The sequence below is a fragment of the Centruroides sculpturatus genome, unplaced genomic scaffold (genome assembly GCF_000671375.1).
Source record: "Centruroides sculpturatus isolate CEXI.00-Female unplaced genomic scaffold, Cexi_2.0 scaffold1242, whole genome shotgun sequence".
NCBI lineage: Eukaryota > Metazoa > Arthropoda > Arachnida > Scorpiones > Buthidae > Centruroides > Centruroides sculpturatus.
The window spans coordinates 58,753-78,401 of NW_019385481.1; the positions used below are offsets into that span (position 1 = coordinate 58,753).

At 32.0% G+C, this 19,649-nt stretch overlaps 1 protein-coding gene across 1 annotated transcript; it reads left to right on the plus strand.

Moving 5' to 3' along the window:
- Positions 1-134: 134 nt before the first annotated feature.
- Positions 135-18,029, plus strand: LOC111639383. Its single transcript, XM_023385257.1, has 4 exons — positions 135-268; positions 360-559; positions 1,352-1,493; positions 17,250-18,029. The coding sequence occupies exons 2-4, from the start codon at positions 395-397 to the stop codon at positions 17,741-17,743; spliced, it is 801 nt and encodes a 266-aa protein (XP_023241025.1). The 5' UTR covers positions 135-268; positions 360-394; the 3' UTR covers positions 17,744-18,029.
- The last annotated feature ends 1,620 nt before the right edge of the window (positions 18,030-19,649 follow it).

Consider the following 19,649-nt stretch of genomic DNA (forward strand, 5'->3'; position numbering starts at 1 on the left):
TAATTTTTAATATTATAAATATTCAGAGATTGTTTCTAGGAACAATAATTATTTACCATAAATCACGTGGGGCTACCAACAACACGTGCTACCCCCTAGACTTTCTTCCATTAACCTTGAGGGCGCGGCCTTCTATTTAGTACTGTACGCTAACAATAGAACTGAGTTTACTTGTCTGTCTTTGTTACTCGCTCTAGAATTCGAGTGAAATTAATTTGGTTATTTATTAATTGATATTGATTGATGACACTGTATTCAACTAGAAGAGGTAAGTGTTTACTATTATATAAATTTTATTTGTTTATTTATGCAAATATAAATTCAAACATGATGGTTTTAAAATCTTTCATTGAAAACAGGTTGTTGACACGCCAGAATAGTCTAAACTGAGAAAATGAACATAAAATTAGAGCCAGAAAATGAATATTCAGGATTTACGTTTAACCGAGGTGATGAAAAGTTTGAAGTTTTAAATAATTTCAAGAAAGAATTCAATGCGGATACCGAAAAATTTTGTAGAGGAATTAAATCAGAACCTCTAGAACATGAAAATATACAGGTGAGTAAAACGTAGTTTAGTATACGACTCTAACGTTTCTTGAACCCTTTGTTTACTGACAAAAGTTTTGTGATCTCACATCTTTAATTTTTTTTATATTGTTGTGTATATGTTACAGCTTACTGGGAATTACCTGTCCCTATTGTATGAAGTCCGATTTTACTTTCCCGGCTGTAACAACAAGTAAAAAAAAATTTTTAGTTAAAACCAAAAAAAAATTTCTGTTATTGTGTGTGTGTGTGCCTGTGTTGGCCTGTATTTCGCTTAATATCTTAGGACGGGGTGAAAATAAAGTAACGAAAATTTGCATGGTAGCTTGTATATAAGTGTCATTGATGCTATTAAATTTTGGTTCTGAATTGTCAAGAGAATGGAGAGATGGAGGGTGGTCACGTGTCATATCTCTGGATGGTTCAGACTTAAAAAAGATTTTGCTTGATGTTAGAATTTACAGTGTTTAATCACACATAATGAATTGATATTTCGCATCCACAACAGCCAGTAAAACCATGCTGTGTCTTCCTTTTGTAATTATAAAATTCTGATCCACTTCCACTTATAGGAATAATGTTGATATTCTTTCCATCCATTGCTCCGAGGCAATGCGGGAAATTCCATTTTTCTTCAAAGAGTTCCGCTATATTCATCCATTCTCTTTCTGCTTGTGGAAACTAATAAAGAAAAGAAAAAAGAATAAATAACTTAATTTTTTAAATTAATAAAATTAACATAAAATAATATGGTAAAAGACAATCAATTTCCTTTACTACATTAATAAAATTGTTATTTTAGGAATACGCTACGCATAATACAACGCAGGAAAATCATAACAGTGAAGATATTATTATTACTCCATCAATAATCGCAACACAGAATGATGATAATACAACGCAGGAGAATCATAACAGCGAAGATATTATTATTACTCCATCAATAATCGCAACACAGAATGATAATTTAACAGAACTTTCGGATACTCCAGTACAGACGCGACGCAGCCTTCACCCTAAACGAAGTCGAGTGGATCAAAAATCGTTGACTAACGAAATTTTATTAACTGTGAATGATCACTTTAAGAAACCACACGTTCGAGATGATCGTTTCGATATTTTTGGAAAAAATGTTGCAATGAAATTGCGTGGACTCCCAAAGCAACAAATGCTGATTGCCGAAAAGCTAATAAACGAAACTTTGTTTCAAGCGGAAATGGGAAATTTAAATTGTTCGCATAAATTGATGTATGAACAGCCACACTTGCCACATCAATTTATTCGCTATCAACCACCAATTTCTACCGGTTTCGGTATTATTAATCCCTCTTCCAGCACTTTCGTTGAACATTATCAGGAGTAAAAATAATATCAGAAAAGATAATCTTAATTAATGATCACCATGTTAAAATGACATAGTTTCATTTGTTTTAAATTTTAATTATGTCATTCTACTTTCTGATATTGTAATTTGTATATGTTTATATGTAATATGACATTTTTGTACCTTATGACAATAAAAATCTATTAAAAAGAAGTGTTTGTTCTTACCTTTAAATAATCTTTTTGAAGGACTTCGTAAATAGCATCACATGTTTCAGGTATGATATAGCCAAGGGCTTGAGGTGATATTAATGTTGAAAATTTGAGATCTTCAAAACTTTTGCCAGTTGCCAAATATCTTAAGGTCGCAGCGAGCCTCTCGTGTGGTGAAATTGCTGCTCGCATTACGGAATCTTGTTTTTTTATAATTGGTGTAACCAATGATAATAGATCTAAATACGTTTCTTCGTCCGTTCTTAAATAGTTGGGCCAATCTTTAGGTACTAACTTCAATTCTGAGATCAGATTCACATGGAAATACGATCCTCTTTTCTTAAGCCACTCTTTACACCATAGACGTCTACGCATATGTTATTTCTCGCGAGTTTTAATAGAATTATTTGTTGCCAATAGATAACCAAGAACAGCCAGTATGTCGTCATCAGAAGTCATGGCCGACTGACTGAGAGACAATGGCGTAGCGAACATAACTGGTGCCCGAGGTACGACACTATATTGGCGACCCCCTCACTCGCCCCTCCCCTCCAGAAACAAAACTTGTTTGTCTTGGAGACCATTCGGCACTCCTCTGCGAGTGGCGACCAGGAGACGTGCCCTTCTTCCCCACTCTAGTTACACCTCTGTTGAGAGCTTTTCTTCTTAGTTTGTGGACGATAGGAAATTCTGAAGTTCCTCAAGGTCAGGCAGTTTCAAAGAATTAACTTAACGTGTATAGCCGCCTTTAGAGTTAGATTAGGGTTAACTATCGAGTTATTGGTAAAATGGTATTCAACTCCGAATCACGAGTCAAACACAATAACTCTAACTCTAACTCTAGAAAATCGGCGAGTAGACGATAACTCTAGGTTTCATGCAAAGCAATCTATTTCAAAGCAAAATGGCGACATTCGACTAGGACGAAGCCGAGATGCTAGAAAATCTGAAATATCTAGATTATATAGATCGTATGGAACGAAGAAGTCGGCGGATTATTTCTCCAAGAAGAAATGACCTTGAACAATTGGACGATTACGACTTTCTATGTCGATATCGTTTGCCAAAAGACAGCGTAAGAAACATACTAGAACGAATTGGTCACAATTTAGTTTCTACATCATCGAAAAATTATCTGATGTCGCCGATGGAACAACTGTTGTTGGTTCTACGTTTTTATGCCACGAAAACATTTCAGTTCGGCATGCACTATTTTCCATTTCACTTTCCGCCATTTTCTACACGCGTTTGCTTTCAACCAATCAAGATTCTGCTTACAAAGAAGACTTGTTTAATCTCGAACGCAGGATTGTTTTAAAGCATTAACTCTAGAGTAGCGAAACTCTAGAGTTATACTTTTATCTGAATACGAAAGAAGAGTAACTCGTAATCTGACTTCGAGTTACATCTAAACTCGAGTTCGTTAACTCTCTGTTTAACTAGCGGTTGTGAATACGGGGGTAAGTGGCTTAGTGTGCGGAGCTAAGAATTTTCTGAGCATCATTGAACGATTACTCTTAGACAATTGGGCAAAATGGTTGACGAAGTTAAAATTATGATCGCAACAATTGTCGCAAACGAACTAGTCGAAAAGGATGAAGTGCCCAATACAATTATTCAAATGAAGCTGCGTCAGATCTTGACGAAATCAATAAAGCAATTATTAATTGTAATCAACGAAATTGACCGTTATCTTCCGTTAAAACGTGTTCGGAATCTGTTATACAGACGTATGATAATTTTACATTTCGAAGTCATTTTAGAATGAGTTAATGATTTGAATGAGAGAATAACATTGTGATTGTTATAATAATATACGTTTAGTCCAACACGGGCAGCCATCTTGCAAATCGTACGACGAGACAAAAACAATAACGTCAATAGTAGAAGTTAGCATACATAAAACAAGCTGAACTAACTAGAATTCTAGCGGTGGGAGGAGAAACGAGTTCAACATCGCAGCATAACTAGACTTAGCACGAATTCTAGTCATAAATTTTATTTAAAAAATTGTAAATTTTAATAATAAAATCTTCATTTTTAAAAATTTTTTTGGTTGAGAAAGTCTTAAAACATGGAGATTTCTAACACCTGAGAGTCAAATTTAACACCTTTCTTATATTTAAGCATTACGTATAAGACTTATTCTACTTGCATAAAAGAAAACACAATTAACGAGCAATTATTTATTGTGACACGGTCGCAATGCCGTGCTATTTTTAATGATATTTTTAATTAATTTAATTTAAAATATATGCTCTCCACCTGAAATTAGTAATGCCTTGCCCTCTATATTATACTTTTGTTAGTAATAGAGTCGTGCCTTTTATGTATTGAACTCCTTCAGAAATAATTTTTTAATTGAAATAATGTCACTTCTGGTTTGCATCGAAAGTTCGTATATAGTTAATAGAGGCCTCGTGCCTCTATGCTTTCCATTTCTGGTCCAGTATTATATCTATCTATTTCGTATTCATATAACATCAGATTCATATAATTGGGCTGAAACTTGTAAAGATTATAGACCAATAAATTTCCACTATTGTTCGTCCGGTTGTCTGTCTTTCTTCAATATCGAGAACGGAGTTAGATGGTAATCCAAACCAGACACGAAAACAATAGGGAAAGTTTATCCTCGATTAACTATATACGAACTTCCGATGCAAACCAGAAATCACCTTATTTCAATTCAAAGTTTACTCCTGAAACGGCACAACTGGATTCTTAAGGAAAAGTATGAAGCACAGGCTGCTAATAATTTGAAGCAGAAAATATATTTTTTAAATTAAATTAATTAAAAATATGATTCAAACTGTAATCCGGCATTGTCATTATGTCACAATAAATAATTGCTTGTATTGTCAATGAGTTTCTATAATCGCACAATGAAGTTAATGAAACTAACACATTCGTCGGCCATAATTGAAAGAAATGTATTCATTAAATGAATTTTTATGTTATTTTACTATAAAGATCGATTTTTCTGATAATATAACACAGTCTTTTATTACTTCAGATAAATATTAAAGAAAAACCAATTTCAACGAACAGCACAAACAAGTTTACCATTTGGAGTCATTTTGGTTATAAAAAAGAAAGAGGTAAGAGGCTTAATGCTTTTAATACTATGAAAGTATCTTTCTGGGGATAAGAATAATACGTAATACATAAATTCATATTCATATAAATGGAAATGTTAACATTTGAAAAACTTCGCGAACACGTTGTTTATAATGAATAAGGATTTAAATAAAACTTAATATAATCTGTAACATTTAATTTAGTTGAGAGATTTAAAGTTGTCAATTGAATTTATCAGAATGTAACAACAGAGAAAACCCTAATTCAGATGTTTTAGAAATGAAACGAGCAATTGTTAATTGTGACATCGTTCCAACGTCAAGCTGCAATTTTTAATCATATTTTAAATATATTTAACTTAAAATATATGCTGTTTACCTCAACTTGTGGGCCCTGTGCATTATACTTTTCCTTTAAGAATAGAGTCGTCATCTTAATATATCATCTTATTAACTGCATTCAGAGGAAAGTTTGAATTGAAATAACGTTACTTTTTACAGAAAACGAAAGTTCGTATATAGTTTATCTAGACTTCTTACTCCTAAGGTTTCCACATCTGGTCTCGGCTTTCATCTGCCTAACTCCGTTTTCGATATTAAAAGGAAACACAGACGAACAGCCAATAGTGAAAATTTATGTCTACAATTTTTCAAATTGCAGCCCAATTATATCATAAAATTCAATTTTTTTTAATAAATAGCGAAAGAGTCTGTTGATATTTATTTTATAGTTTTTATCGATATGTTTTTATCATATTCGGAAAGCAGCTGGTTCTCCATTAATGTGTGCTCAGACTGAGATGTTTTGTTACTTCTCACAGGCCCTAAGTTTTTAAAGTAATAATTTTATGTATCTATAAATAAAACTCATCCCCACTTTCATTACATTACACATAGCATATTACACATGCCATAACATTACACATTTTTTCTTGCTTATGAAAGCCGGTACCATAGTCATAGTAAATTATCCATTATTAGCAAACTCGAAATATAAACATATCACTCATTAGCTTTATTCAAGTTAATTTTTTACCTTAGTTTTTAAGTACTTGTGCACATAATATTTATTTAAGATTGAAGAAAAGCATCATGGACCCACTTTTAATTGGATAGGGACTGTATTAATCAAGTAGTAAATGTTATCGGTTGACCTCAGAGGCGTAGCTAGGGTGGGGCAAGTAAGGCACGTGCCCCGGGAATTTTTCAAACGGGGGCGCACAAAATCGCCAATTATTAAATTTTAAAATCAAAATAAACCAATTCATATCAAACAATCTTGTCCGCGACTCACGCATTTCGCGAATGAGCGAGAGGGAATGAGCGGTGTGCGCAGGCGGTGCACTAGCTCGTTCAAATTCGACACTTCTCGCGCAGTTGTTTATTTTGTTTACATGTGATTTGTGATTCTGATTTAAATACTTCCGAGCGAGCGAGCGTTAATAATAATTTATATTTGTTAAATTATCTATAATAAATTGATTTTTTATTATTGCTTTATTTTTTATATAATAAATGTAAAACATAACTTTATTATTTCATCATCTATTTAAATAACATTCAAACAACACAAATAAACATAAAAACTCATTAATTTTTAACAAAGAATAAAATAAGAAACATTTAAAATTCATAGAAAAAACAAAAAATATTCGAAAATATGTACTAGCGAAAGGCAGCAAATTTATCATTGCTGATGAAAACGGGAGGATATTCTACACGAATGTGTATCCAAAATTCCAAGCATTAATAGTTTCTTAGAATTACTTTGGAATAATAAAAGTAAATACTGCAGTGTAAGTAGCATATTTACATTTATTTCTTCTGTACAGTAATACCCCGACTTACGCTACCTCGACTTACACGAACCCGGAGTTACGCGATTTTCAAATCTCGTCGATTCGTCTTTTGTTTGAGCGCCACGCAACCCTTGATTACTCACTCCCCCACGCTATTGTTCGGCTTACATGTTCGGATGTGTCGCGCGGAATCCACACATAGCTACAATTTATTTTGTGTTATTTATTTCTGTGTTTGTTATATATACGGAGACTTGAGAGACTCTACTATGTCATCCAAACGAAGTAGAACAAATTCTTCCGCATCAAACAAGAAAAGAAAAACTTTATCTTTGGAATGTAAAGTTAACATTGGGTACGTTCGTAAAGTCGAACGAGTCGTAAAGGAAACGAGAATGACGTCATCGTTATTCCTATTTCGTTAGACTTTTCGAACGATTCGTTACTTACGCCTTTAACTCGTTTGACTTTACGAACGTACCCATTATTAAAGACTTCGATACAAAAATGAAAATTTGTGAATTGGCAAAGAAGTTTGATCTACCGGAATTGTCGGTCAGAACAATTATAAAAGGCAAAGAAAAAATTCTCGAAGCTGTGAAAAATGCTCAATCTTTAAATTCAAGCATCATTCGTAAACGTCACAGTATTATCGCTGAGATGGAAACAATGTTAAAATTATGGCGTAATAATCAAGTAAATGTGAAAAATTGTAAAATAATATAGGCCTAATTTGTTATACATATGTATTATCTAAGATTTTATTAAACAGTTTTTTCTAAATTATTGTTTTCTTTAGTCTCCGGCCCCAATTAAAAATTATTTGTATGTATTTATATGCGAAATTATACCCCGACTTACGCGAATTCGACTTACGCGGTTACCGCTCGGTCCCACCTATCGCGTAAGTACGGGGTATTACTGTACTAACAAAGTTGTATGTAGGAAGAAATAAGAAATAAATAAATAAAAAAAAAAAAACTAAATACGAAAACTTTATCTTTCTTATTTCACTTTTCAATACGATATTCGGTTATATATCAATTTTGTTTTTATTATAATCTGAAAAAAATTTTGTATAATTTGGCGGCCCCCCGACAAACTTCTTATGGACCTTCGTGGCCGCAGCCCCCTGTTAAGAAACACTGCACTAGAGAATAGGGGGGTGACGCCGGAATGGTCAAAGGTGACTGGAGCGAGAGGAAAGGGGAAAAATCGTCATTCGAAATAGAATAATCCAGAAATTATTTAGTTATTCAAATTTTTGGAAGCGATATAAAGTGTCTATTGAATTTTTTATATTTGTGTTCATAACAGTTTATCGTAATACTATAGATGTAAGTTTGTTCTTTTACGGCATTTTCCGCTGTCAACAACATAAAACGTTTGTAAATTTCTAAAAATAATTTCCTAAGCTGCTTTCGGATTTATATAAGCCAGAACTATCCTCTGGGCTTTCACTACGTTAAATTACTTTATAAATAACATAGATCTGTAGCAAAATCAGTCTACTTCATTAGTAATAGCTTTTTTAATAGACAAGATGGAAAGTGAAGAGTCTCGTATATAAAATCAAAGAATACGGATTTGTAATTTATAAGTGTGTAATGACTTTTATAATACTTTTTCGGTTGTTATATATTTAACAGAGGGAAAGTATAACGATCGGACAGAAAAAAAAAACGATTCACCAAGACATTTAAATTTCTAAACTCAAAACGTCTTAGAACACCTTCAAACGTCGAAAAATGCAAAAGAAAAAAAATCGTGGGAAATTGAAGCTATTAAATTTTACTGCTTAAATATCAAGAGAGTGGGAGATAACGGATGTCGTGTGTATCTCCAATAGGGTCGGACTTAATGGTGATTTTACTTGTTAGTTGCATTTAACTTTTTTTTAAAATAAAATTCATCTTTACTTTCAAAATTCAGTTTTTCGCTATTCTATAAGAGTTAAAAACATTATATTTGAATTAAAAAACGTTTCATTACAGACAGCCACTAAAGTTTTAAAATGTTGCCGGGAAAGTTGAGCAACTCGTTACTGCTTTATATATCATAAGTGATTATTCGTCGTTCTCATGTATTGTTTGAATATTGTTTAGCCTGTCAACAATGAATTCTTCACTGCTGAAGAAAAGTCTAACAGGAATGAAATGAATATCCAAAGTAAGTAACGTGTTACTTAGTTCACACTTTTTATATTAGTATTATTTAGACGGCAGCTGAAGAACTGCATTCAAGTTTCAACTGTCATACATTTAGGTTGTATTAGATATTTGAGAAGTATAAGTCTACCTATATCGTATTAATATAACTTTTGAAGTTAATAAAAATCTTTTGGAATGATCACAATTACTAAATAAAAACTTATGAGTTGTGATTTAATGATTCGTGTTATCTGCTTTTGTTCACGGATCCGCTAAAATAATAAAGAAAATGTATAGAATCGAAGTAGCCGAGGACTATATAACATATTTTATAAGATAAGTAAATATTTGCAACGAGTTTTCTAACACGTTGCAAATATTCTTGAGAAACGTTGTACAGATTTACTGCACATACACTCAATTTATTGTATTTTGATTTAAAAAATCTGAAAAATCCACAGATTTTACCTTTCTACTTAAAATCCATAGACTTTTGCTGTGGTGCTTTCTCATTTATTAAATTGTCAAGGATGAAATTTGTAGGTAATGTTGTTTATCTCAGAGTACCTATGAATTATCGTTGAAGTTTGGTGTTTGCAAAACAATCAATATTAACTCATTCAGCTCAAATTTACCTATTTTGAGCTAAATGAGTTAATATTGTTTGAATAACGAGTGAAAAAAGTTTGATATGGGTTTCACATGAACTGAATGAAAAATAGAAACAAAAGCATTTGGAAGCTTACTTTATTTTGCTTTCTCTTTATAAACGTGATCGATTTTTAAATCAGATTGTCACTTGTGATGAGAAATGGATGCAATATGACAATCGCAAACGTTCGGCACAGTGGTTGGACAAGAATGAAACACCAAAACACGCTCATCAAAGGAAGCTGATGGTGAGTGTTTGGTGGTCTAGCGCAGGTGTGATCCATTATGATTTCATGAAACCTGGTTCATCAATCACAACAGAAATATACTGCAACCAACTGGACGAAATGATGCAAAAACTTAAAGAAAAACAGCCGAGATTGGTCAACAGATCTATCCTATCTTATTGCATGATAACGCTAGAGCGGCTAGACTACACACCGCACAAATGAGTGTGGCAAAACTACAGGAATTGGAGTTGGAACATCTTCATCATCCTCCATACTCACCAGACCTAGCCCCCACTGACTACCTCGTCTTCCAAAATTTCGACAACATTTTAATAGGAAAACAATTTAATTCCGACAATGATGTAAAACTGGCCTTCCAGAAATTCATTGACTCTCGTCCTCCAGTGTTTTATACTACAGGCCTGAACAACCTGCCGCTTAAATAACAAAAGTGTATAGACGATATAAGTACATACTTTGATGAATAAAATAATTTTTTTATATTTGTAAGTTATTAACCAATTTTGCTTTTTATTGCACAAATTTCATCCTTGACGACCCGATACACTGATGATTTCTTTTCCTCTCTAAAAGCACACTATTTCTTTCACGTTTCTATGATAACCACTGGAACAAACTACATAAATAAAATAAACAAAGACAGATAACGTGAAACGATTTAATTTCTTACACTCATTTAAAAGTCCTATAAAGAAACTAAAGTTGAATCAATCAGTTTATGAATGTAAAATGTTTTATTTTTCGTACAAACAACAAATGATGCGTTGCTTTTAAACGAAAAACATAGGTATACTTTACCAAGGGGCCGTCCATAAATTACGTAAGGTATTTTGGGGTGGGTGGGTGTCAAGGATTTCTTACGATTTCTTACTCGGATCTCGTTTTACGTAATATTTTTAGTTATTTTTTGATCTCGTTGAGTGGTGAAGTTTGGAATTTAGCTTCAATTTGACGGTTTCTATTAACGCTAGCAGATTCACGCTCTACACATTATTCTGGGAGAAAGGCCGTGTGGTGGTATCTCTCTCTTCTCTCTTGTTTTGTTTTGTATGACGTTTCTGTTTATACGTGTAGGCTACTAGCTAGTCGATCTATCAAAATTTTTTGCGTCCTTTTGTAATAAAAGTAAATATTATGACGTTGATTAATGATAATAATAATGAAAAGATTGTTGGAAATAAAAAATAAAGTTTTTAAAATAAATTCTTCATTCGAATTCATTAAATTTTTATATTTGTTCGCATAAAGTCTTTTATAAATAATAGTACATATTAATTAACTAATTAATAATCATATATTTTGGACCCAAGTCTTTTAGGGTTTCATAATAAAAACTTTTTTTTGTTAAAATTTTTCTAAAATATCATGCCTAAATATTACGTAAGATAGGGGAGGGGAGGGGGAATCAAAGGAAATATTAGACTACTGTTTTTTACACATGGATGGGTGGGGTCTAGAATGGCCAAAATCGCCCTTTCGTAATTTATGGACAACCCCAATTATATTACTACAGCACAAATATTTTAATATTGAAGCTATATTATGTTTATAGAAATATAATAAATAGTTTAATATGATATCTTTTAAACTTTCAGTTGAGGAGGAAGAGCGAATTGAGGAATACGATATTCAGCACAATTCAGAAATACGAAAACATTTTAAATATAATATTAAAACATGGAAATATGCTCCTTTCAGTGAAAATTGCAATAAACTTCATAAGATTAAAAGGAAACACTTCAAGATTATGATTGTATTTCATTCTAAACAAGAATTTACGTGTGATTTATGTAAACAGACTTTTACGAATAAGAGAATATTACAAACACACCTGTTCTGTCATATTAGAAGAAAACCATTTCCCTGCACAACCTGCAATAAGAAGTTTTCGTGGCAGTTTCTTTTGCAAAAACACGCGAAAAAACATAAAATTGGAAATGAAAACGAAACCTCTCATAAAAATTTATGTATGCAGCTATCTGGAGATCGAGTGAAGCCATCTTCAACAAAAAGTAGAAAAGCTAATATCAAGCAGAAAAACGATATTTGTAATAAGCGCGTTCAATATGGTAAGGGCCGTTTAGAAATACACAAGAGAACACACAGAAATCATGCCTGCAAAATATGTCGAAAAGAATTTAAGTGGAAATGCAATTTGTTACTTTATGAACGAACGCATGCTGAAAACCGTCCTTTCAAATGCGATATTTGCAATAAGAGTTTTAAACGGAAAGAGTATTTAAAAAGCCATCACGAAACTCATACTGATGAACGTAACTATGTTTGCCAGGTATGTAACAAAAGTTTTAAACAAAGTTATGTTTTAAAACGGCATATTAATATACACAGCGATGAATACAAATATCCTTGTGACATATGTAACAAATATTTTAAAACAAAAAACAATTTGGCACATCATAAAATAGTTCATAATAATCAATTTAACCACACTTGTCAGGTATGTAATAAAAGCTTTAAACGCAGTTCTGAATTAAAAGTGCATATTCGTACACACACCGATGAATACAAGTATTTTTGTTATATATGTAACAAAAATATTTTAAAACAAAAGTCGCTTTAAGAAAGCACAAAGTAATTCATAGAGATAGAAAAAGGTATGTTTGTGACATATGTAAAAAAGATTACACCGAAAGAACTTCTTTAACCAGACATTGTCTCACTAAACATGAAAATATGTAAGTATGCCATATTTGTGACAAGCCATTTAAGACTAAAAACACATTAAAAAAAACATTCGAAAGTTCACATTTAAAAGTGTAATATTTGTAATAAGGAATTTAAAAGTAAAACCACTTTAATTAATCACCAGAAAATTCATTAAGACGAAAAACCGTTTCGTTTTGAGAAATTCATTAGACGTTTTTCCAAAAAACATATATTAAAATATGTCACGAAGCCACTCACAACGAAGACGATCTTCGTTACGTTTGTGAAGTGTGTAACTAGGGATTTTATTTTAAGTCGTTTATTAAGCCATCAACCCATTCATCAGAATTAAGCGTATTTTTGCAGATTTAAAACAGAAACTCAACTGAAGTTGCATTTAAAATTTTGTTGTATACAAAGACACCCCAAACAATTACTTTATCAATGTAATATATGTGAACAGACTTTTACGTGTGGGGAGGTTTTAGAGTAGTGATTCCTCGAAATAATTTACATATTTTAAAATAATTATTCTATTTTTTTGTATTAGTATAATAAATATAATAGAAGATATGGAACAATACGCACTTCTTATTTTTATTATTAATTTTAAGTATGACGTATATTAATTAATCAAAGATACTTAACATTATGAACACAAAGTCTTTAGAATAAAGGGAAATAAATGTATTGTGAATGTTATCATCTCTGGAGAAAGATATCAAAACTTTAATTAAGCATTTTTGGCAAATAATCAATTACTTGTGGAAATTTTCTCAGGATAAAAGAATTTTGTAATATGATTCTGATGAAACCGTGTTGTAGTTTACTTTGCTTTATACAGACACAATAAAGTGACTTCTTTCAAATAAAAAATCACTTTATTATATATAGTACTAGCTTATCCGTTGCGCATTGCTGCGATCTCAGAAGAAACGAAATTCAAGCAAACTCGTTATGATAAAATTAAATTTACATTTTATCATTTTTATTGAAACTTATTATTATTATTATTATTATTATTAATTTTCATCGGGAAAACATTTCAAAGTGTCGTTTCAATTCTATTTATTTATTGGAGTGNTTTAACTGAAGTAAAACGAGTTTTCCCCTTGCTATGGATCTATGGATGTCTGCCTAGTTCATTTCAGCCACATTCCGCTACAGTTCGCCTTTATTATCAGTTCGAAATGGGGTGGTTCCATAATACCTGCAGTGTTCCATAATACCACCTTCTCCTCTACTTAACATTAAGAACACAAATACTTTAGTATAAAGGAAAATAAATGTATTGTGTATGTAATCTCTAAAGAAAGATGTCAAGACTGTAATTAAGCATTTCTGGCAAATAATCAATTATTTGTGAAAATTTTCTGATGATAAAAGAATTTTGTTAATCTATTGATTACAATCTGACAATGTCAGTATTGTTTAATTTAAATCTTATGTATAATTAAATGCATTAACAACATTAAAATATTTTAATACGTACTCTATACTACGTGTTTATTTTTATCTTTTTGTTTGTTTTTTGATTGTTTTAATACAGTATTAAAATAAATATATTCATATGCACAATCGTTATTTCTTTATTTTTTATATTCTAATTACAAATAGCTGCAATTAAGAATAATATAAATATACAAGAATACATTCAACCCAAACATTCGTGACGTCAGGAAGACAGCACGCTATAACAATTCGATGACTGTGCTCTGTAACCGTGTTTGGCACAGTTGTGCATTGTGATTAGCATAAATTGACCACGTGACTTTAAAATCGATAACCTAAATGGCGTAGGGAATTTTCAGTTACTGTGTATTAGTCTGTGCCTTAATTTATATATTTATTATACTGAAAATTCTCCGCCAAGCTCGACGGAAGATCATTTATGAGAAAATAAAGATTGAAAAATTGAGAGGAGCTTAAAGTCGAGCTTGACGTTGTTATGCTCTTCCTCAGCCCTTGACAAAGCCACTCTTACTCTAAGTTGCTTAAGTCGGAGTTCACAGGTCTTGGGGTCTCAGTTGTTCTTACTCTTCTAGATCTAAAATTTACCTGATCAATTTTACTGTTACGCTTTTCCCATGCAAAATAGCGAGTCTTTTTAATTCCACTTTGATAAAACAAAGATGAATTTTATGTAGGGTGGCCATCACCCAATGCCTAAAAGACAAGGACACTGTTCGGGGTAACCTCCGCGAATCCTGTTGACTCCCCGCGCTTTCTACTTTTTATACGTAAGTACCTTTTATACGTAAGTCACCAAGTTCTTTAATTTTATTTCTTTTCCATCTTGTTTGTCTCTTTCAGGCACAAACGGTTCAGTCCTCATCTTTGCATAAGATCAATTAACTTTTTACTCTTCCCATTGAATGTTCCGATATTTATAGTATACAGTTAGGGTACGTCATAAAAATGCACACTAAGAAGGAATTTTTCAAAATTCCTTCTTAGTGTGCATTTTTGTGACATACCCGTAATTCCCTCCACGGGAGAGAGGTTTAAGGCTAAACCTAAAGAACGGCTTTTACTGTACTATTTTAAATGCGATTTTTAGATTTTGATACTAATAACCTAATTTCCAAACGTACAATATTTTTGTATCCTGGCACAATGAAGTCACCTTCTTTATCAACACTTGGCAAGTTTTCAATCTTTATTCAGTTAGAACGTCGTGTTACACATTTGCGTTTCGAATATTCTCCCCTCTTTAGCTAACTAAACAAGTATAAAATAACATATTCAACAATAACCGAACATAAACTAAAATTATACAATAAAACTGATTTTTAACCAGTGAAACATACCTCACTCCAATACAGACATCCAACTAGTACATAGCAGAACTTTAGACGACTTAAAAGTTTTTCATGACGACTACCATAAATGCCGTTTTTTTACACTTTTTTACAATGACACAATTAGTTTTCTTAATTTTTAACACGCAGACAAAGTAATTGATAAATAGTACTAATTAAAACTGTTACATAAAATCATGCCCTTCGTCTTCGTTCTTCCAAGCATATCCTGTAGGCCATCTTTTCAACGCTATCATCTAGTCGGCCAATTTACATATGTCACTATATACCTTGACTTAATGAACTGACAGGGCAATTGATAGACAACTATTATCTTGAAAAAATATATATATAACATTTTTTTTTTCAAGATAATTGAGCGAATTCTTCAAAAAAAAAAAAAGTTATCAGGAAACGAGTCAGAAATGAGTAGTCACGTAACCGAATAGTACCCACAAATGTCACGAAACCCGCTTCGTGCGCGTCCGTCGTCCGATATGCCGCTCCGCGACGAAAACAAGTTTAAGCAATGGCGTCTTAGGACGGTGCACACTGAGTAAGTATGCCGATAATTTTTTATAACATATTTTATATGGATTATTTTCAAAAATTTATATGTGTTTTGGAAATGTTCGAGTCAAATTAGTCTAAAATCGATTAACCTTATGGAAGAAAATCTTTCAAACAGCCATACCCCGAAACTATAGAAGTGCCCTTTTGAAAACGAACACCGTGGTTACAACGTCAAATATTATTCTAAAAAGCCGAAAAGACTTACTTAAAATCGAAAATAACATAGCTCAGTTTAAAGCTCATTAATTATACAAATATACTGTTTAAAAATGTATGTTTCTCTATTTTCCACTTCTAGTGTTGCCACCCGTCCCGTTTTTATTCATTGTCCGAATTAACTATTAATTTTGCCCAGGATTTCGTAGAAAGTGTGATATTATAATGAAACAAATTACTGTACTAGCAAATATTTTTATAAATTTACCTTATTTTAATAGTGAAAAACTTCACATTCTCACCAAAACTTAATTCTCCATCTTACGTTCTTAAATCAATAAACAAATGAAAGTTTACGTAATAATTTTAATTAAGTTGTATTGTAGAACAACGGTGGGCAACCCCCAGCCCGCGGACCAGCTACGGCCCTCGAAGAGTTTCTATGCGGCCCGCGAGATGTTTAGAAGAAATTATAAATAAATATTTTTCGATGTAATTCGTCTAGTTTAAATTGAATATTATTTTCTGAAGTGTTGCGGCAGCAATGACAGGAAAAAATAAGGGAGTCATTTCCTTATTNACAAAATTCTGATCCACTTCCACTTGGAGGAATAATGATACGGTTTCCATCCATTGCTCCAAGGCAATGTGGAAAATTCCATTTTTCTTCAAAAAGTTTCGCTATATTCATCCATTCTCTTTCTGTTCGTGGAAACTAAAAAAGAAAAAAGAAAAAAGAATAAATAACTTAATTTTTTAAATTAATAAAATTAACATAAAATAATATGGTAAAAGACAATCAATTTCCTTTACTACATTAATAAAATTGTTATTTTAGGAATACGCTACGCATAATACAACGCAGGAAAATCATAACAGTGAAGATATTATTATTACTCCATCAATAATCGCAACACAGAATGATGATAATACAACGCAGGAGAATCATAACAGCGAAGAAATTATTATTACTCCATCAATAATCGCAACACAGAATGATAATTTAACAGAACTTTCGGATACTCCAGTACAGACNTAATCGCAACACAGAATGATGATAATACAACGCAGGAGAATCATAACAGCGAAGATATTATTATTACTCCATCAATAATCGCAACACAGAATGATAATTTAACAGAACTTTCGGATACTCCAGTACAGACGCGACGCAGCCTTCACCCTAAACGAAGTCGAGTGGATCAAAAATCGTTGACTAACGAAATTTTATTAACTGTGAATGATCACTTTAAGAAACCACACGTTCGAGATGATCGTTTCGATATTTTTGGAAAAAATGTTGCAATGAAATTGCGTGGACTCCCAAAGCAACAAATGCTGATTGCCGAAAAGCTAATAAACGAAACTTTGTTTCAAGCGGAAATGGGAAATTTAAATTGTTCGCATAAATTGATGTATGAACAGCCACACTTGCCACATCAATTTATTCGCTATCAACCACCAATTTCTACCGGTTTCGGTATTATTAATCCCTCTTCCAGCACTTTCGTTGAACATTATCAGGAGTAAAAATAATATCAGAAAAGATAATCTTAATTAATGATCACCATGTTAAAATGACATAGTTTCATTTGTTTTAAATTTTAATTATGTCATTCTACTTTCTGATATTGTAATTTGTATATGTTTATATGTAATATGACATTTTTGTACCTTATGACAATAAAAATCTATTAAAAAGAAGTGTTTGTTCTTACCTTTAAATAATCTTTTTGAAGGACTTCGTAAATAGCATCACATGTTTCAGGTATGATATAGCCAAGGGCTTGAGGTGATATTAATGTTGAAAATTTGAGATCTTCAAAACTTTTGCCAGTTGCCAAATATCTTAAGGTCGCCGCGAGCCTCTCGTGTGGTGAAATTGCTGCTCGCATTACGGAATCTTGTTTTTTTATAATTGGTGTAACCAATGATAATAGATTTTAAATACGTTTCTTCGTTCATTCTTAAATAGTTGTGCCAATCTTCAGGTACTAACTCCAATTCTGAGATCAGATTCACAGGAGAATACGATCCTCTTAAACCACTCTTTACACCATAGACGTCTACGCATATGTTTTTTCTCGCCAGTTTTAATAGAATTATTTGTTGCCAATAGATATCCAAGAACAGCCAGTATGTTGTCATCAGATGCCATGGCCGATTGACTGAGAGACAACGGCGTAGCGAACATAACTGGTGCCCGAGGTACGACACTATATTAGACTGGCGTCTAATTACAGAACGATTCCGAGCCGTAGTTCTGTTTTTTACCACGAGATGTCGCTAATTCGTGACGTCAAGAAGCTGGACAAGCATAATTCTAGGTATAAATACACCACAGTCAGAATTAATTTATTACGAACAAAATTTGCTACTGTTCGTTTGTTGAACGTCAAATTTGTCTTTTGTCTAATGTTCAATGTTTATATTATAAGATGATTATTGTTCATTATTTTTATCAAAACATTTAAAATTATACGGTATATTATAAAAGTTATTCTACAGAATATGTAGACTTTCGTTCTTAAATTCTTTTAATCTCGAGATTTTCCTGCTGAATTTTCAATCTCTTACTCGAATTTTTTTTTTTGTATTATTTAATAAAATTATTCATTGCTTTTTAGAAATAATTTAAACGTTTTATATTAGAAAATTTGCAATATTTTATTTTACAATGAACGTTTAACTTCGAAATATTCCACAAAACCAAACTCAATTTTCTCCATAGGCATCCTTATTTAGTTTTCACGAGATTTTAAAAAAAACCTAACCCTAGCAAATACCAAGAGTTAAGTGTATCTTGTATAATTTCAGTAAAGTCTTTTGAATTGGTAGTTTAAATCCATCAACAAATTATCATAATCAGTAAAATATTAATGAACTTTCTGTAGCCTGATTTAACAGATCCGCCAAGATTTATTTGAAAATTAGCTAAAAAAAAAATGCTATTCGTAAGAAAGATGTTTTCTATATAAAAAGGATTTATTGAAAATTATACATTTGCAGCATTTTTATATACACAATCTGCTATTGAATGTCTTCTTTTTGTAGGTACATTTCTGAATCGAACGTAGTCACGATCCCATGTGCCAGAACCGCACGAGTAAAATTTATAAATTCCATTAATTTTTAGACAGTACGACACTGTTAACTTTAGTTGGCTCTCGATTCCTCTGTGGCTTTCCATTCGTAGAAATCTGTCAAATACAGTACATAATATTTTTATTTACAACTGAATGAGCTGTTAATATTCACGAAAACAATTATTTTAAGATATAATAATTAAATACAGCATTTTTAAAATTTCAGAAGAGAATTTACTTACCCTTCATAGTGTTGAATTCCAGTTTCTCAATTTCACAGGCAAATCCGTATACAGGTACAGTACTTTCTCCAAATGCTCACGTAATCGAAGGAAAGTAGAAAATCCTTC

Excerpts from the sequence above, each read along its gene's own strand:
- LOC111639383 (XM_023385257.1), top strand. The coding sequence starts at position 395 with ATGAACATAAAATTAGAGCCAGAAAATGAATATTCAGGATTTACGTTT. Across the intron at positions 560-1,351 it reads TAGAACATGAAAATATACAG|GAATACGCTACGCATAATAC; the intron begins GTGAGTAAAACG and ends TTGTTATTTTAG.